Source organism: Medicago truncatula, chromosome 2 (assembly GCF_003473485.1).
Source record: "Medicago truncatula cultivar Jemalong A17 chromosome 2, MtrunA17r5.0-ANR, whole genome shotgun sequence".
Lineage (NCBI taxonomy): Eukaryota > Viridiplantae > Streptophyta > Magnoliopsida > Fabales > Fabaceae > Medicago > Medicago truncatula.
Genome location: NC_053043.1, coordinates 640,214 through 662,464, shown reverse-complemented (window position 1 = coordinate 662,464; position 22,251 = coordinate 640,214). Strand labels below are relative to the sequence as shown.

The 22,251-nt window shown below is 29.6% G+C and overlaps 1 protein-coding gene across 1 annotated transcript; it reads left to right on the top strand.

The window, feature by feature from the left end:
- Positions 1-13,053: 13,053 nt before the first annotated feature.
- Positions 13,054-14,175, top strand: LOC11434322 (uncharacterized). Its single transcript, XM_003592969.4, has 2 exons — positions 13,054-13,422; positions 13,517-14,175. Exons 1-2 carry the CDS (start codon positions 13,066-13,068, stop codon positions 14,072-14,074), a joined length of 915 nt encoding a protein of 304 aa, XP_003593017.2. The 5' UTR covers positions 13,054-13,065; the 3' UTR covers positions 14,075-14,175.
- Positions 14,176-22,251: the final 8,076 nt, after the last annotated feature.

Here is a 22,251-nt window from a genome sequence, read left to right as displayed (position 1 = left end):
CTAACAAATCCTATATATATGTATATATATAGTAAAGGAAACTTGAGCTATCCATGAGCTAGAACTGTGATAATGTGGCACATCTAAAAAGCTTCACACATTCTTTATCTGTTTATGAATCATAAACTCCAATGCATTCATTTTTATTACATTATTATTATTATTATTATTAACCTTTGAACTACTATTTTTTTGTATTTCATAACTCATATTTCTTAACTAGAAACATTCACTCACCCATTATATATACTACCACTAATATGATCTCCATATTTTTTTGTTTCTACTGATGAGACTATTTGTCCTATATTGAAAAGGTTGTATATATAAATATGTTATTTTTTGCACCAAAGTTTGGGTTTTGTTCATCACAACTTTCAAGCAATAATTGGATGGAACATCTTCGATTTTGTATTATTGTTTTTCTACTCACTTCTACTCTTCATCTCTTGATTATCAATTGGTTTATATGACATGATAGGGAATCAACTTACTCTTAGATTGGTCAAATATTTAAGATCTACTTTTTATTTATTTATATGATGTTTGTTAGTCTATTTTTTTTGACTTTCTTTCATATTTTATTTTATTTTATTCCTTAATGTGTATGTAATTTTTTTTATGTGAACTAAGAAAAGAAAATAAAGGATACTTTTATTTTAATTTGGTTGCACCGTTAATTGTTGCTCAAAAAGAAGTTTATGAAAAATGGTTGTTCATCGTCACTTTCTCTAAGAAACTATTAGATGGTAGCTCTTTCAATTTGGTATTATAATTTTTCTTCTGTTTTTTACTCTTCATCTCTTGGCTATTCTTTGGTTTCTATATATGACATGATAGAAACTCAAGTTCCTTTTACTTTAGATGACCAAATAGTTTGGATAAAATTCAACAATTTATAAATATAAATTTGAATGAATTATTTTAATTTTTGAATTTAGTTTATATGAACATAGTGATAATTATTATCATCTATATTTATTTTCTTTTTATCAAAAAATATGTATTTATTTGCACACTTATGTTTTTAGTATATTTTATCTATTTATCATGTTTATATACTTTTGAAAAATATAGACACAAAAATGTTAGAGTTCATTGAGAAAAAGGATTCAACAAAAATAAATTTAAACCATTATCTACAATTGACTTGAAAAATTTATATATATGAAGGTGGTTAAAGGAAAAATAGGGTCTCATTTGCACGTATTATAGTCCTGGCTAATGAAGAGATTGTGCTAAAGTCATATTCCATATGTTTTTGGTCATTGATAGCCACTTTATGTTCATGTGAATGTCAAGATTATAACACTTTTTATGTTCAAATTGTATCCATATTATGTTCAACCTTTATATATTCATATTATATTTAAAATATGTCAAAATTATATCCATAAGGAACCAAAAATAAAACAAAAAAATTTTGTGAGGATGAAAACATCTGATTTTAATTTTTAGGGATTAAAGTCAAATTTTAATATATTTACAGGGACAAAAAAATTATTTAACCCTATTTTTTATTAAAAAACTTAAAACTATATATAACAGTGATCAAAGGATACTTTTTTAGAATAATCACCTAATAGACCCAAACACGTGGTAAAGAAGATACCCAACTGCACGCGGAAGTAAAGTCATGACTAACAGAAAGAAGAAAAAAAAAAAAAAAAAAAAAAAAAAAGAGAACTTGAGCTATTAAAGATTAAAACACTCCCACATAAAAATTAGTGGATGTATTCTAACAAATCCTATATATGTATATATATAGTAAAGGAAACTTGAACTATCCATGAGCTAGAACTGTGATAATGTGGCACATCTAAAAAGCTTCACACATTCTTTATCTGTTTATGAATCATAAACTCCAATGCATTCATTTTTATTACATTATTATTATTATTATTAACCTTTGAACTACTATTTTTTTGTATTTCATAACTCATATTTCTTAACTAGAAACATTCACTCACTCATTATATATACTACCACTAATATGATCTCCATATTTTTTTGTTTCTACTGATGAGACTATTTGTCCTATATTGAAAAGGTTGTATATATAAATATGTTATTTTTTGCACCAAAGTTTGGGTTTTGTTCATCACAACTTTCAAGCAATAATTGGATGGAACATCTTCGATTTTGTATTATTGTTTTTCTACTCTTCATCTCTTGATTATCAATTGGTTTATATGACATGATAGGGAATCAACTTACTCTTAGATTGGTCAAATATTTAAGATCTACTTTTTATTTATTTATATGATGTTTATTAGTCTATTTTTTTTGACTTTCTTTCATATTTTATTTTATTTTATTCCTTAATGTGTATGTAATTTTTTTTATGTGAACTAAGAAAAGAAAATAAAGGATACTTTTATTTTAATTTGGTTGCACCGTTAATTGTTGCTCAAGAAGAAGTTTATGAAAAATGGTTGTTCATCGTCACTCTCTCTAAGAAACTATTAGATGGTAGCTCTTTCAATTTGGTATTATAATTTTTCTTCTGTTTTTTACTCTTCATCTCTTGGCTATTCTTTGGTTTCTATATATGACATGATAGAAACTCAAGTTCCTTTTACTTTAGATGACCAAATAGTTTGGATAAAATTCAACAATTTATAAATATAAATTTGAATGAATTATTTTAATTTTTGAATTTAGTTTATATGAACATAGTGATAATTATTATCATCTATATTTATTTTCTTTTTATCAAAAAAATATGTATTTATTTGCACACTTATGTTTTTAGTATATTTTATCTATTTATCATGTTTATATACTTTTGAAAAATATAGACACAAAAATGTTAGAGTTCATTGAGAAAAAGGATTCAACAAAAATAAATTTAAACCATTATCTACAATTGACTTGAAAAATTTATATATATGAAGGTGGTTAAAGGAAAAATAGGGTCTCATTTGCACGTATTATAGTCCTGGCTAATGAAGAGATTGTGCTAAAGTCATATTCCATATGTTTTTTAAATTAAACATTTTTATTTTAATAAAAAAATTGTTTTGTATTTAGCACCAAAATGCTAAATATAATATGCATCATTCGTATATGCTGAAACTAAATAATGAAACTATAGTTATTCAAATTAAATTTTAATAAATAAGTTATTTGTAAAAGAGAGGAGAAGATGAATAATTATATTTTTTTTTATCTAAAAACTATGTTGTCATGAAGAGTTTGAATGGTACGTATGAAAATGAGTCATTTAATTAATTTATTTATTTATTTATTAAAATTGAGTTATTTCCTTCTATTTTCTTTAAATAAAATAATTTCATTGACTCAAGTTAGAATATAAATTTGATAATATCTAATTATAAATTTTCTTTCTAAAATCCACAAATGTATTAAAATAAAGGTAAACAAAAATAGGAGATATAAACTAAACCAAAAAAAAACGTTTATTAAATTCTCAAATTTGTTCAAAGTTTCGTTCCTTGTTGAGGGAAAATAATGATAGTTGCCGAAATACATTTTCTCTTCGATGGTGAATGACTACAATTGATGAGACAATTTATGCTCTAACCAGAATGATTATGAACAACCAACAAGCTAATTCAGTATTTGATTTCTTGTTTTTAGATGGATAAAATTGTTATATTGTACTCTAAAATCAAATTATACATATTATTTTCCAAGATTATTGATTAATAATAAATCAAACTAGGTAAGGAGCATATTCCATTAAATCCTAAAGTTTTGTCAAAAAATAAAAATAAAAAAATAAAATCCTAAAGTTAAATCCTTAGGTGTGATTCGCCCTTTCCTAATTTTATATTTCATGATTACTTCTATTCAACCAAAAACCATATGTTTATAGAGTTTATCGATCTCCAAGATTTTAAAATTCCATTTATTTTTTCTCTCATCTCTCAAATATGACTATATATCATTATGAAAATGTGTATCGTTATATTGACTTTTGATTGTATGTAAACACATTTAAGACAATGATAGAAAGATACATGACTATATCACACTAGTCACGACCCTCTCATAAAGGGTGGCTAGATATGATTTTATAAACAAAAGCAAAAAAACTATGACCCTCTCATACGTGCTGGGGAATTGAGATCAAATAAGTAGCTTTAAATTATAATTTACTTGAATAAACTTATAAAAAAAAACTATATAATAAATTAGTAAAAATAAGATACAAACTCGAGAAAAAAACGAGTTTTTTTAATCAGATAAACTTATAAAAACATAAACCAAAAGTTAAGCTTAAAAATGAGTTTCTCCAAAGAGACCCTATATATTTGCAAAGTTGAAAGTTGGAGGAACCAAGCACAAAAATAATTCCATTACGGCATTGCCTATGATAGGATCAATTTATAGCCTTAAAACATACTATTTTATATGTATCCATAAATCACAGAAAACCTTTTAGTTTTATTATAAAAAAAAAAAAAAAAAAAAAAGGAAGAGACAATCTTATTTTCATTGTTTTATGATTACATTAATTTGCATAATTGTAGCTTAATGAACGGGGATGACATGTACGGGTCTGTTTGGTTAACCCCAAAAAAGAGCTTTTAGCTTTAGCTTATAGCTTATAAGCTCGTTTGACAAAAAAAGCTCTGTTTGGTAACACTTTTTCACCATGAGCTTATAGCTTATTTCACGAGCTTATAAGCTATTTTTCAGAAGCTATTCCAAGTAGCGTTTGAGCTTATAGCTTATAGCTTCTCACTTTTTCTTTCAATTTTACCCTTATTATTTCATTTAAATTGTATTTTTATCCATTATAATTTTTATAATAAACTACGTAATAAAGACTACTATCCCTTTATTCCAATTTTTGTATATATATCAGCTGACCTTTTTTTTTTTGAAAAAATATATACCTTCGTTTTTTTTTTTTACGAAACAAAATACTATTATTCTATTAGTGTTACTTTTTATTTTATTTTGAGGTAAGTGTTATTTTCTTTATTCTCTGTTATTAGTATTACTCTATTAGTGCTACCTTTTTTTTTTGTTTTTGAGGTAAATGTTATTTTTTTTATAAAGTGGAAACACTTAAATGATAATAAATATAAGATAAAATTTTAGTGAATAAAATTTAATTTAATTTATAATACATAGGATATATTAAATTAATAAATTTAAAGTATTTTTTTAAAGAAAAATTAGTTTACAAAATTACAAATACTTAAATTAATGATATAACTTTTATTATGTATTAAGAATACTCTTTATGTCATTTTACATTTATCAGCTAGTTGAACCGCTATTTTTATCAAACACTTCAGTTAGCTTATCAGCTAAAAACTATCAGCTAGCTTATCAACTATCCGCTATTTTTACCAGAGAGAACCGTAAAATCATCCCTTGCTTACACTTTGTTTCACCAAAAAAGACCCTCTGCTGTGAGTCAAGATGGTGAAGGGCCCACTTAAAAAAACCAAGTACAAGAAGTATTAGTACTAATACTAAGTAAATTCTTAAATACTTTAAGTTTGGTTGGGTATGATCCTCTAAGATAATCAAATTGTCTCGGTCTATAATTTTAGTGACTAAGGAGATTCTAATTGAATTAGCACTATTTAAAATCATGTTACATTATCGACATAGACTTAATTACACTTTTGGTCCTATCATTTTGACCAACTCACGAAAATGGTCCTATTTTTTTTAAATCGAACAAAATCGTCCTGAAATATGTCTTAGAAATTAGGGTTTTCTTGGTTTGTGTGTTGAACAAAGTAGATTCCTTGTACCCACATGATTTATTCCTTGTTTATTTCATGGTTGAGCATAGGTGGCTGGACTAAAACGTCATTTATGTGCGTTTCTGGAGTTGGAAATAGGGAGACAGAACTAAAACTGCAAAAAACATATAGTTTAGGGACGATTTTGTTCGATTTAAAAGAGGTAGGACCAATTTCGTAAGTTGGTCAAGATGCAAGGACCAAAAGTGTAATTAAGCCTTGTTTTTATGCAGCGGAAATGGAAAAAACAAAAATATAAAAGAAAAGGACAAGCTAAAGTAAACAATAAGAATAGTTGAAAGAGGAATTGGACACAATCTTCAAGAGATTAGGTTATCCTCTAATCCTGCTTCATATTTCACTAACCAGCCCGCACAAGTATTAAATTCCCTCAAGGATTTGTGGAAAGACAATAGCTGATGATAATCAAATTGTCAGACCTCGTTATTTAATCAAAGCCAAAGTCAATTGTCACTCTGATTCATATTAACAAGTCAAAAACCGTTATTCCATGCCAAAGTTCTTTTACACCATTGCTTTTAGAGTTTGGTTCAAGTTGATGGGGAAGTGAGAGCGGATCTATATGTAATAGATCATTGTTTCAAAAAAAAAAAAAACTTGACAATAGAATTAGACTATATATATTGTTAGTTGATAACAACCGTGAGTTGTTAGCCTCACATTTAATAAAAACGTGTGTATAAGATATGTGATTCACATATTCAATGTATTAAAGGGTTTTTAGGAGGATGTAATTTTGAAATGAGTAATGCTATATATCTAGAATGGTATTATCACGATTTCATCCCGAAAAGCATGTTGGCCAATTAAATTTTGGCCAGGCCGAAAATCATGGGATGATGATTTCATATATTTTTGTTTAGTGAAGCGGTGGTGGACAAAAATTGAAATCTAAGGGACAATACATTAATATGCCAAATCACTCGTGAAGCAATCTAGAAATTATTTCTCGTTATACTTATCATTACTATTTTAAAATATCTTGATAGTGTCGTGAACTCATTGTTTTTTTTTGTTTTTTTTTTTGAGAAAAATGAACTCTATTTTTTTCTTTTTTAGCAAAGATAACCTTAGTTCATTTCATTCATAATCAATGAGTACAAAGTAGATGGTACATGATAATAAAGGTGGGGGCTAGGTTGTGATAAAGAAGCTCTAGCTATGCTATGAGCCACTCTATTTGCTTGCCTCCTTATATACGACACTCTAAAGTCGGGATTTGTAGATAAGATGTTCCTACATTGCGAAATTATGTCTCCAAATTCATTGAGGTGAACTGAATTGTTGTGGATTGCATCTGCAAGAATCTTGTTGTTTGTTTCGAATTGGACAACTTGAAAACCATGTGAAACTGCCAAATCAAGTGCTCTAAGCAGTGCAACGGCTTCAGCTTTGAAAACAGATCCTGAAGAGGTTGAAAATGCAGACTTTCCCAGTAGGAACTGCCCCATAGACCATAACCAGCAATAGAATTACTTTGGAAAATTGCAGCGTCGACGTTACACTTCAACACTCCTGAAGGCGGTTTGACCCAAGTGAGGGGGTATTCCGTTTTCTGAACTTGTGGTTTTTCTTTTTGCATACAAGACCATTCGTGGAGTGTGTCCTTTGCTCTAGAAATGGTGACAACTGCTGTAGTTTCAGAAAGCTCCCAAAGCTTAATGTTTCGACTTTTCCAAAGACTCCACATGAGCATAGCAGCTGATTGTTGTTGGTCCGTGGATAACCTGCTCAGAAAATCAAACAGTAAAGATGAAAAATTGTGAGCTTGGTGGAGCAACTCTCGTATCAACGCGCCTAGGCCAATACTCTCCCAAAATTCATTTGCCTTTGCACACACAAAGAAAAGGTGAATGTGAGATTCAACAAAGGATTCACAAACAATACATGAACCGTCACAAGGGATGCCTCTAGTAGTGAGATTTTGACGAGTGGGTAAACATTGGTGTGCTATGCGCCATAGAAAAGAGCGCACTCAAGGGGGGGAACCTTGATACTCCAAATATTCTGCCAATGGAAAATAGTTTGTGCATTTGCGGATGAATGGAGAAGGTCGGAGCAGATACGGTATGCGGACTTGACTGTGTAATTCACGCCCGTTGTTGCTTTCCATATTCTTGTATCAGTTAGAGTGTGGTTAAAGAGTGGGATGGAGGTCACAGCTGTTGCATCTTGCTGGTTAAAGAGGGAGTTTATCAACATTTGGTTCCATGAGAGGAAATTTGAATTCATCAGTTGATTAACTGTGAGGTCTTCTAAAAATGGAAGCGGAGGGGATGAAGGTTTGTGTGAAGGGGTGTTGCGTATCCAAGGTGTAGTCCACACGTTGATATTCGAGCCATCACCAATTTCCATCTATATCCCAATGTAAGTAAAGATTGAGTACTCCATAGACTCCTCCAAGTGTAGCTTGGGTTGTGGCCCAGAGGGGCCTCCAAGAAATCTCGTCTAGGGAAGTATTTGGCTTTGAGGACGCGAGTAAGTATGGAATTAGAGTCGGTTAGGAGTTTCCAGCTTTGCTTACCAAGCATTGAGAGATTGAAAGCTTCCATATTACGAAAGCCTAGGCCACCCTGACTTTTGTGTGGAGTGAGCTTATCCCATTTCACAATTGATGCCACGACGCCCATTCTTTTTAGAACCCCAATAAAAAGAGTGCATCATCCTTTCAAGTTCGTCACACAAAGACTTAGGTATGAGGAATGCCCCCATGCAATAAGATGGAATGGCTTGTGCGACCGATTTGATCAAGACTTCCTTACCGGCGCGAGAGAAAGAACGGACACTCCAAGATTGGCATTTCTTCCATAAACGATCTTTGAGATAGGAAAAAATTGCCTTTTTGTTTCTATCTACCATAGATGGTAGGCCAAGGTATTTACCGCTGCCAATAGGTTCATATACGCCAAGGACATTTTTAATAGAAACGATATCTTCTGGCATGGTATTGGTGCTAAAAGCAATAGCAGATTTCCTGTAGTTTATTGCTTGCCCTGAAGCTTGTTCGTAGTTGGAAAGGATTCCTTTAAGATGCTGCACTTCAGACAAAGTGGCTCTACAGAAAATGAAACTATCATCGGCAAAAAGAAGGTGGCTGATGGAGGGTGCAGTGCAACATATACGGTTGCCGTGGAGAATACCCCTTGATTCATGATTCTTGATGATTGCTGGGAGGCCTTCTGCGCAAATTATGTAAAGATAGGGTGAGAGAGGACAACCTTGTCTAAGACCATGTTTCAGAATGATGGGTCCAATATTGTCACCATTAAAAATAATACGGTATTGAACTGAAGTAATACACATCATCATCCAGTTTATCCATTTGTGACAGAAGCCTAATTTGCCCAGAATTGCTTATAGATAAGACCAACTTACACTATCACAGGCTTTTGATATATCGAGCTTCAAGGCAACTTCGCCAGCTTTACCTTTTGTTTTGCAATGCATGTGGTGAAGAATTTCATAAGCTGTGAGAGCATTATCCATGATGGAGCGTGAGTGAATGAAAGCTGCCTGCTCCGGTGATATCCAATTACTAATCAACGGTCGGAGACGATTAGCGAGCACTTTGGAGATAGTTTTGTAAAGGACATTGCTTAACGATATTGGCCGAATGTCTTTCATGGTTTCCGGGTTATCTCTTATTCTATTGAAAATAGAAAATCTTATTTTCACTTAATTTCCATAATTGAACCTTAATGAACGGGGAAGATCTGCCAAGTCTCTCATTCTAATCTTGCACTTTAACCAACCATACGTCATCAAGCTGAAACACAGGCCTTGTGGGTCAAGCTGATTAACCACTACATACAATCATTAACACTAATCTAAAATGTCTATGAAATGAAATTGAAAGGTACACCAACATTATGGGGCCAATAGAAAGTCACAACCTCACAAAGAGAAGGTCATTCATACTAATTGAGTGCTTAAATTCGTAAGCTTATTGGAATTGTCATAATGATTATTCCTTATATGTACTTTATTTTGATTATTGATGAACTATCTCAAATATGCAAACAGTGTTGATGTCGATTCCTTGAGACATGTTAAGAGTACAAGACATCAATGTTGTTAGAGACTTCCTAATTAAAACAAAATAAAAAGGTTTTGTTTGTTGTACCAAACTCAATCAATTATGGAGAACGTTGCACTAGTGTTCATATGATTTTGTTTCTACTTTTATGTGTTCTCTGTTCAAATCCTATGTTGAGAAATGAGAATGGAGGAATATTAAAAAATAAATAAATTGATTGAATTTTGCTCTCTTGTATGATTCTATTAAACTTAAATATCTAAGATCCGTTTATTATGGATTAAAATAAAAGTGATTTTGACATAAAATAATTTAGAGACAACGGTTAAAAATACGAAAAACACAAACAATGTTTGATATAAAGTTCAAGAACAATGCTACTTAACACGGAAAGGAATTCACGAAACATTCACAATATAACTACAATAAACATCATTTTAATATTAAAAAAAAAAATCAAAGACATTTTTGGCGAAAAAAACGGCAAGGCTAATGTTTTTCTTGTTTTTCGTTGTAGCACTGTTCGTGGTAAAGAGCATTTTCCAAAGTTCAATCATCTATAAAAATAAAAATAAAAAATTCAATCAATTGTGTTTTCATCTTTGACCGCAAGAGTGACTGCAATTCCTTTCCATAATTTAAAATTTAAAATTAATAGTGCGATGTGTTGGCTTATCAATAACCATGAGTCATACTCAATACTCCTCAATATAAAATCACACTTTTTAGTCTTTATAAAATTTTCCATAAGCAGTTTTAGTCCTTATAAATTTTTCCATCAGCATTTTTAGTCCCTGTCAAAAATTTTCATCAACAGTTTTGGTCCCTAAAATACTTAAGAAAAATGTCACAAGGACTAAAAAGTGTAATTTTATTTTGTAAAGACTAAAAACAAAACTGTGAATATTTATAGGGACTAAAAACTTAATTAACCCTATATTTTGTAAGAATTTGTCATACTCAATACTCCTCAATATAATTTGTAACACAACCCACTATATGTAACACCCTACAATATTCCTACTCAACATTACAATGAGCGTATGATATCACACCTCATCTCTTTAGGATATTCTTGGGGTGAGATGCTTCAATTCTTCACATGACAAAGTTAGAGATACTTCGATTTGTCCTTCCACTCTCCATTTATATGAGAGGAAGATGACTTCCATATATTAATTGTCTTACATCACTATATAATAAAAATTGTAAGGATTACAACCATTTTGAAACAATTTTTTAGACAAATTCTTTTTAAGTTAAATTAGCTTATCAAAATTTACACAGAAGAATCTAATATGAGACAACATTTTCTTCCCTCTTCTTTTGAGATTAAAACAATACAGAGAGAAAGAAGGAGAGATTGAGAGTAAGAATACATTCTTAATGAGAGTATGAGAGATTGTCTTAAAAGTTGTTCAAAAATGATTGTATAAGTGCAATTTCTTCTTTATAATTATGGAATTTTTCAAAGCGTCAAAATTTATTCATCCACCTCTTAAAATATACTTCTTGCGGTCACATTTATAAGTAAAAAATAAAAACTAACTTTTTAGGTTCATTGAATAACTAATGTATATGACCTATATATATAGACCTAATAATTAGTTATTCAAGTAACCTAAAATGTTTTTTTTCCTTACAAATGTGACCTCAGAGAGAGTATATATATCACTACCTATATGCATTTTATTGAAAAAATCCATATGATTTCCCAACATGGATAATGATATGAGTTGATATTGGAAGGGGGCCTAATAATATATTTAATTAATGTAGACAACTTACCTTAACAAAGACTTTTTTTATTAAAAGGAGGGAGGATTTTATAATAGAGGATCAATATCCGTGAATATTTGATATGGTTTCCCTTGAAGATTGCATTTACCCTTAAAATCAGCTAATAGTTGGAAAGAGTGATTTAAGTGTCCTCCTTTCAAGATTATATATTTTGATCTTGCTTCGGTGCATTGTATCGACCCGTGCAAATCCTTCCCAAATTCTGCAATGATTTGGTGAAAATAAACCACAAATTAAAAACTAGTAGAGAATATTCAACTTTGTTATTATGTATATATAGTTCAGTTATTAATTAGGTGTATGAACGTCACTAGCAAATAATATATAACCATGTATGTTTTATATTAAGCAAACTACTAAGTGAATATAATAAGGTAATCTTTTTGGCTCCAATCTTAATTTGCTCACCCAAAATTAAGTGAAGATGATACTTCTAGTTGGCAGATTTTGGAATCTTCTCAGCTTCACACGTATAAGGGACTAACTATGAGAATTGTGTTCCAAATCTCTTAACGTTGTGTTCACTTAAAAATTATCTATAACGAAATATAATCTCAATTTTATAAAATATCAGTTAGATCTAATTGTTTAAGAGAATGCGAATTCAAATTTTAGTTAAAAGGATTATTTGATTTGACTTTACTTATCTGATATTTAGATTGTCATTGTTTTTTTTATTCTCGATAGAATCGGATGGTTAATATAAGAATAAAAAAAAAGGGTTATATCATTGTCAATTGAATTGGTTGGAACCATTATTATATATACAAAGAAGGACCCGTCACACATCACACTATATACTAGTGCTGCAGTAGTATATATCTATATCTACCTACAATGGTTGGCATTTGGCAACATGTTTGGACTTTTTTATATACTATTTCATGCAAACGAGGGTGATTTAATATTTTTCCTGCAGTAGAATATGTTGGGTCCTAAAGAAGAAAGAAGAATCAACATTGTTATGTGTAAAATACTCATCATTATAATTGAATTCACTTCTCTTTTCAAGAGAACAAATAAAAATGGACTACCTAAGAACATATAAACATGGGGAAGAATTAGCACTCAATCCAAAAGGGAACCAAATCAAAATGGAAAAATGAGAAACAGAATCTTTATGGTCAAAGTAGTCAAACATGAACACCTAATATTAAGAAACACAATCCAACATATCGTATTTGAAGGAATAACAATAACAACAAGTAAAGAGAGAAATTGAAAAATAGAAACACAAGTTTTCATGTTGCATAGTTTTGTGCTCTTTTTTCACAATAAAAACAAAAGATTCCCAATCATCTCCTCCATGGTATGGTATAGTATAGTATAGGAAACACTCATGATTGCACCCAACAACTTCAATTCAATTGAATAATCATCTCTTTTTCCTTAATCTTCCAATTCCAACTATATATATAAATCCATCTCCATCATAAACTTTGACACAAACACACATACAATTACAATCTTTGCATGATGAGTTCTAATTCTTCCATAAATGGCTTCTACAACATGCTTAACCAAGGACTCATTGACCTCCACCAAACCTTCATCTCTCATAATTTCATGTCTTTCCAATTCCTTTCACAAGTTATCTCATCTCTACAATCCTTCCATTCCCAACTCACCCTTTTGGTCCGCAAGCTTAGGTTACCTGTTGGAGGAAAATGGCTTGATGAATACATGGATGAAAGCTCAAGACTTTGGGATTCTTGCCATGTACTCAAATCTGCCATTTCTGGAATTGATAACTATTACTCTTCTGCCACTAATATAGTTTCCTCTTTACATGGTTACTACCATCATGTTACTCCTGAATTTTCACGTCAGGTTTGTTTGTGTCACTACACTTGAGTCAAATATTTTTAGTAACATTTGTACTAATTAATGTGACATATTTACTTAATAATAATTAATAATACAGGTTATTCGCGCTATAAATGTTTGTCAGAGGGAGATTTTAGGAATGGAGGAGGAAAACAAGAACTTAACAGAAACAAGGATTCAACAATTATCTCAGTGTCTAAACCAAAACACGAACATCTGTTCGAATTCAAATTCAAAACTAAATGGATTCAGTGGTTTCAGAGGTGTTCTTTTTGCAATGAGGAGTGTTAGTTCATTACTTCTGATGATTCTGCTTAGTGGACTTGCTTATTGTTGGTCTTCCTCTTGTTTTCACCATGAAGGACAAATGGTTTCAATGGAAATGTTGCAACAAAAAGTGGCAGAAGAAATAGACAACAATGATGGACAAGGGATTCTTTTGTTTGAATTTCAAAAAGCAAAGATTGCAATGGAAGAATTAAAAGTGGAGTTGGAGAATATAACATATGGTGGTAATGAGATTCAAGAAAAAGTTGAGAATGTGAAGAATTGTTTTGGATTATTGAGATGTGGTGTAGACACTATCACAGGACAACTTGATGATTTCTTTGATGAAATAGTTGAAGGAAGGAAGAAGCTTTTTGGACATGTGTAGTAGTCATAGGTAGAACTAGCTAGCTAGTAACAACTACTTTTTTTTATTTTATTTTATTTTATTATGTTATAATAAAATTTTAATGAATTAATGTTCCCTTAGATAGAATGTGATTCTTGCTTTGAAGAAAAGCAAACATTACTACTATTCTTAGATAAACCAGAATATTTAGAAGTTGGTAACTTCAATCTTTTTTTTTTTCTTTGTCCTGCTGGATCAGAAAATCAATAATTATATATATTAAAATAAAATATTTGAGAATCTTTTGTGAAGTAACTAGATAACAATGAGAAGTATTCTTATTAGTTACGTTGTGTGCTGTGGGAGAATTTCTACTCCATTACAATTTTGTATTCTAGCGAGTGTGCAAAGTTAGCTTGAATAAAACTTGTGAATCTTATATAGTGTCTGTCATTTCGTGTATAAAATGATGAAGGGAACAGATATTCTATATTATACAAGAAGATTTACTCAATTATGGTCGGTTAGTAAAAAACAATTGGAAGCAGAAGAACCATGAAGCTATTCTGGCAAGATCATGTTCTCAATAATATTCAACTGACTTACTATTTACGAGTCACAAATTCCCTTCGTAAGTGGTCCACCATAGATCATTATTTAAAAAATTGTTTAAAATTTCAATATGTCTCTTGATAATAGAAGTTAACTGTCTTTCTCGTTTTCACAATTGAGATAGTGATTTAATTGATATTCAATTCAAATAATGAAAATAACAAGTCATTATCTTAATTGTAAAGACCAAGATGGTCATAAATTTTCAATTGTAAATAATATCTTCGATTGTCGTTAAATTTTAAAAAATAATATATATAGTGGTTTGCGATAGACCATTTATAAAGTTGGTTCATATTAAAACTCACCAAAAAATAATGAACGTGGGTTGGAATGCAATTTTGAGTACATGACTGAAATGATTGTGGTGTAATATTTTATTGACTTTGAAAAGGGGTTTGTAGTTTGTAATTTGTGATCAAGCCTTTCCACAAAGGTTAGCAGTATCTGACATGGTTAAGACATAACTTTTCTCCAAGAATTACACCCTAAAGATTTGCTAACTACCTTTCACTTAAAGCACTTTAGTGTGTTTTAAAAAAAATATTAATTTTGAATGAATTGTTCGTAACAAAAAACTAATTAAATATAAAGTAATTTATGTGTCGATATGTGTTTCACATAGTTACTTCGGTTGATAAGTTAAAAGATCTTTAATTTAAAATATAGGATTCAAACTCTTAAGACTAACATGGTAACCACTAACTTATTAAATTTTCCTCTAAAAAAAAACATATTATATTTGTCTATTTAAAATTGTTTCAATATACATTTATGTAAAAGTGGCGTGAACAACAAGTTTGAGGTTAAAAAGCAACTATAGATGTATATATGCTTCAATTTTAAATTTTTTTTTGGATCAAATACATGCTCCAAATTTTAATTTCAAGTCACAAAATATTAAGGAGTCAAAATCAATTGTACTCAATATTGGATCTTTGAGGAGAGTCCTAGAAATCTTTACATTAAACTAAGAGTAACAACAACATAAGCAGCTTTATACCACATCTTCTTCCAAAATTTAATACATTATATTAGATATATAAATTTTCTCATTTATAAGTTATACAACATTTACTTTTTCATCTAATGTGAGAATTATAATTCACACCGGATACACCACCAACACTTGCTTAACCTCTAAACATTACTACAAAATAATTATATACCTCCTAAAACAATATTGCCTCTCCAAAAGTGAAACCAAAACATACACTTTGTCTCTAGTGTTAGGGTAGTTAGTTGATATATCTCAGAAGCAAGAGAAGATCTTCCTCTGTAAAAGTCAAAAGTGGTATTAGAAAGTGGAAATGATAATGATTATATAACATAGAAAAACAGGATTGTGTTGCCTGCCTACTGGACAAAGTGAGAAACTCATGAAACAAATTAATGTTTTGATGAAATAATAAATATTCCTTTTGTGTCATCTCCTTTTACCTTCTTTTTGCTTGTCTAATTCACATCCTATTTAACTTAAAGTAGGGATGAAACCAGTGCTTATTTAATTTAAGCAGCCTGAATAATTACTCGTTTTTCTTAAATAACTCTATCTAGATAAAAAAAATTGATATGTATGGACTATACTTTTAACCACATACATAAAAAATTGAACATATTCATAACTTGGACCAGCATAATTCAATTTTCCATATACAACAAAGAATGAGTTATGTTTATTACTTCATCTGATCATTTTTATAAAAGACAATAGATCAACAAAAATTAATGTATTTGATCCATAATAAATTAAATGTATAAATTATTGTTGATCAATTTATCTTTTATAAAAAAAGACCGAAGAGAGTGATTAAATACAAACTCATAGAACATCTTTAATGGAAAGTGTTTTACTCAACAGAATGTAGAGCTTATTAGTTATCTCCATTAAAGAAGAAATAAGAAGTATTATTATTTAGATGCAAGACTTGTACAAGAAATTTCTCTCTCTTTCTTAAATATGGCCTCATTCCATACTCTATTCAAAGTATAAATTTTTAAGAGTTAATGTAAAGTTATTAGTTGGACCCTATTAATAATTTTGTAAGAGTTGATGGATAGAGTGAATGAATGCTTATTAGGCATAATCTTTGAAAATTAATTGAATAAGTGACGTGTACTTGTGGGGGCACTTTAGCTACATCTTAATATAAGAGAACAGCTAGATTCATACGTGTTTGTTTCAAGTTATAATTGTTGATTTCCGGAAATAAAATGATAGGAATGTATATGTCTATGTTTGTTACAGGTTTACTAAATTTTATTTCCGGGTATAAAATGTTCCTAGGAATATAAAAAATTTCCCAAGGAAAAGGGGGGAATAAAGTTCTCATGGAGATGAGAATAAATTCATAAATAGTTTACCTATTATAATCCCTATTTTTATGGTTCCTAGGAATATTATAAAGCTAACCAAACATATTTTTCTTAAATTCCTTGGAATAAAATTCCCATCTTTATATTCCAAGGAATGTTATTCCTAGGAATAAATTTGGTAAACTTAAATCAAACACACCAGGAGTAACTCCTAAGAGGATTAGGGCCAAATGAATTATGTTTATTTGAGCTTATGTAAAATAGTTTATGCAAATAAATAAATTTTTATGTATTGTTCATAAATTTTTAAATGTAGTTTATAAAAGATAAAAAATAAAAAACATTTTATAATATGCAGGTGAGTCCTAATTCTTACTTGCTAACAAACACATATAAAATATCCAATCTCACATCATACACACATGAGAAGTTGAGACAGATATGACATATTCTCTCATATCACATAGATTAGACTTTAGAGTATAATCATCCTCTCAACGCCGACTAGATTCATTTGTAATAAAAGTAACGAGCTTATGATAAAAAAATAAAAAGTAACGAATTTTTTTGACGATTAGTAACGAATGTTGCTATGTGACCCCATTAAAAAAAATGAAATTGGTTGATTAGTACTATTTACCTTGCTATCACAAGCAGGATTTGGTCGACAATATCACTTTTCATGAGACAATATCATTCAATACATGAAACAAATCTTAATCTTGCATTAAAAGTAAATTAAGATCTCAACAGCAAAAAAAATGATTAAATTATGTTAATACCGGTAAGAGTGGGGTAGCATTTCACAACTTGTAATTGTGCATCGCAGTATCGATCAGGCCAGGGTACTATCCAAAATTAAATTACATGTTGCTATCTTTCGTTAAACAAAAATTCTACACGAAAAATTTGTAAAAAAATCTGCACGAATAATCTTTTTTATTACAAATTTCAGAGTAAAATCAAACCTCTTTTTTATTTTTTGTAAATAAAAATCTCCTTCTTATTGTTTTACCAAAAATGGAAATTGATAGTTGTACTTTTTAGGGGTATTAAATTTTTTTTCTTAGTAATTAATACTAGTATATACATATATATTCGTTTTTTTTTTTTTTGAAGAAGTTATACATATATATTCTTTTTAACTTGAATTGATTAGTTCTATTGATCTTTTTTTTTAAAAACCAAGCAATTGAGATAAAATGATTAATGAGTTTCACTAAGAATGAATCGGAAAACTGAATTCGATTCTTAGGTGAAATAATTTTTTGTCAGACTATCTTTAACTCACGACGGAACTCTGAATTATCAGAGCCTACTTCTCATGAGAATCGAAGGGTTAATGCAAAAAAAAATAGAGAATTTTATTTATGATCTATGCTTTTGCAATAAAAAATATAAGAAGAAAGACATTTGTTTTTTTGGTAGATAGACGAGATGGCAAAATCATCATAAACTCACACACACAAAGTGGAGGAACAGATGTTTGAACCCCAATCATAACGTCCGGTCTAACAATTTCGACATTTTTACCGGTTGAACTAGGACATATGGACTAAAAAGAAAGACATTTAAACAATTAAAAAGATACAATTATATTATTAACTTGTTGAAAGCACCAAAAGTCTTAAGATGGCCCTACATAGAATTGATGGTGATAGTTCGGCTCCATCTCCGGTACATGAGCTTCATGGGTCATGTACCATACAAGACTTCCATTTTCAATTTATTTTTTTTGTACAAAATGAATTTCAGCCTTTGGATGCTAATGAATGGATGAGATGTAAAGGTTATGTGGCCCACAATTTGTGAATATTTAATCATTAATGTTGAGTTTTTTAAATTGCAACGGAATATGGATTGGCTTTAATAAAAGGTGTTTTTGGCATTTTCTCAATAAATCTAAGAAACCCAGAAACCTTTGGAAGAATTTAAATGGAATTTGATTTCTTGGTTACAATTGCTAATACATTATAATTGTTATGAAACTATTAGAATAAGAAGAACAAGAACAAGATTAGAAGAACAAGAACAAGATTAAAGAGAAGAAGAGAGAATAGAGAGAGAAGAAAGAGGATTATATTATTCTCTTGTGATGTATAATTAGGTTACATATGAGCTCTATTTATAGAGAAATACAATGACTTGGGGAGCAAGCACAATATGGCCCAATAAGCTAACAATATGATCCAATAACCCAATTGTTATATGGACATCCACTTGTAATATTCATAACACTCCCCCTTGGATGTCCATCTCGGATATGCCTCATTAAAACCTTACTAGAGAAAAACCCAGTGGGAAAAAATTCCAGTGAAGGAAAAAGAGTACAACATCCTTTTGTGTTATAATCTGCCTCGTTAAAAACCTTACCAGGAAAACCCAATAGGATAAAACCATGGTTAAGGGAAAAAGAGTGCAGAACACATCTTTGTCTCCCCCTCATAAAGACAATTATATATGAGACGAAGAAGTTTAAACAATCTTTTATGCTAGTTACTCAAAATCTTTACTTGACGGTGACTCTGTAGAAATATATGATATATCTCCATACTCTTCTCCAAATTAGCAGCTCTTGTGATATCTTCATATTGAGTTGTTGAAAGAACATCCTTTTAAAATTAGAAAACCACAAGTTTCTTGTATGTGTGAAATCATAATCCTTAATAAAGAGCATTCTCCACTTCCTTGACGTAGTGCTAACATATTCAAATGATTGGATGATATTGTTGTTTCTCTAAGATACAAATTGTATGTTTGACTTTGCTGCAATATCTGTATTTACTAATATTGACAAAAAAATACCACGATATATATATAATAAGCAAAATGCGTTCGTGTCCTCACCTGACCAATTCAAATTGTTCATGATTTTCTTGAGGACATGATCTTTACTCACATCAAGTGACATCATAATCATTCTAGTACATAATCAATTAGATATGTCCATAAAAACATTTATATAACAAAATTTAGAATCTCTTCAGGAGTTCTAATATATATACGATTATAACAAATTCATTTCAAATCCTTAAAATGGACAAATGATGTCATCTTTCCAATAGATTTGATAGTACGTTTCACTCAAATGAAATCCTTCAAGTAGTTTCATATAATACAAATAAATTGTAGCACATTTTCATATAATTTGAGCCTTTCATGTGCTACTGAACTTATTCAAGTATGAAAAAGTTCTTGGATTCACTTCTGGTGAATATGTCTTTTAAAATAAATGGTAGACATTTACCAATTCACTTCAGGTGAACATATCAAACTCTGTATATATGTAATTTACCATACTAATTCCTTTTTCGCGCGAAAAATCATATATAGTCATTTACCTTCACACCTTCAAATGTGCAGACTACAAGTCCAAACAAAGTCTGCTTCATGAAACGAGTTTGATTTCAGTAGAATTGTCTCTTTCCATTCTGTAGATATTTTCTTTATCTATAATCTTTAGTTGACTTTAACACATGATCCTCATTATTACTTATCACATAGCGCTATATTATATGCAAAAACACATCAACGTTGACTTCATTTCGGTTCCATCTCATTCCATTGAGATCTTGTATTCATGACATAATTTACCAATATTTTATAAGTTTCAGGTACCTGATTAGTTCTTCCGGAACTGAAAAATCAATTATGTCAGAAAACTCTTTTAGAGTTTCTATATCCTCGTTTTGGGTTATCTTTCCTTTAAGCTCCTTTTCTTATTCAAAGCCTTTTATATTTGGAACCGATTGATCTATCATGCTTCAGGCATGATGAAGACTCATTTGCAATATTAGATTATCCGATATGGACATCTATTTTGTTTGGAGCATTAGCAGCTAATAAGATTTGTTTACCTTTGCAAATGAGTTATATCTTGAGGATCAAGAAGAGACAATAATATTTCCTTTCAAATAATTTATTTGAACTTCAGGTTCACAATTTTTAGCTGCTTACCATCTCCCCCTAATATTGGAAAAACCAAACCATTAATTGATAATCAGCCTACTAGGCTGTAAACAAGTTGGCTCAATACAATTAAAGATATATGGAGATTTATATCAAATACATTTTCCCAATATTCTTTCAAGATTTATCAAAATGCATTATATTGGAGCAATTGTGACATACACAACACATCCAAAAATTCACTTGGATGAAAAATATCAGGTTGTTAACCTTAAACCAATGATAAATTAAGGGGAGAACTTACATATAGTAATGTGTTGGCTTGATGCATATCAATATCTCAATATACAAAATTATTGATTTCCAAAATTGAGTCTATAAGGCATGATCTCATAACAAAAACAGAGTATATAAGGTATGTTCTGATAAGTATCAATCATACAATTAACTTCAGAGTATATAAGGTATGTTCTGATAAGTAAATCAATCACACAATTTTGGTGGTTGAGAAATTGAAATTGCCAAAATCGCATGGGATCAAAATTTTCTATCGTGAAGTCAATTTGCTTCTAAAAATAATGACTTTATTCAATTTTTATTTCAAAACAAAAAAAATTGTGACAATCCACTAAAACAAAATACATGATTATAATTGGTGTCTATCAATCAAATTGACAATTAATCCATAACAAACAAGAGTCATAAAGTCAGACAAAAAAACGGAATTAGTTACATTATCTTCTTGAATTAGTTTCTTATTTTGGAAAAGTAAAAATATATAGAATTTAGAAAATAATTTTTGGATCAAATTTACAAATAAAAGATAATTGATATAATTTGAATCCTTAATTTTTTGTAAGAAAATAATTAGATCTTTAATTTAATATTATATTTGAAACAAACTCAAACGTAAAGATATGTTTCAAATCAATAATATATATATATATATATATATATATATATATATATATATATATATTTGGAAATAATCTACAATTAAAGGAAACAATCTCAATCAAATAGAGATTTTTAAAATTAAACCAAAAAGATAAATAATAATTAAATCAAGGGATAATTTCAACTGAATCTTAAATAAATAAAACATGGAAATTTGGTGAAAAAAAAAATACACACCAATTCACAAAAGAAAATGAGTTTTTTCAAGAACTTTTTCATGAACTACTCACAATCAAATCATTTATTTGTGCAATCCATGCATCACTATTGAATTCTTCAGGAATTCATGGAGAATAAAATTGGTTGATTTTTAAGTTTTTTGTACGATCCTTCACTATTGAATTCTTCAGGAATTCATGGAGGATAAAGATTTGATTTTTAAGTTCTTTAAGAACTATGCAATAAATTTAAACCATAAAATA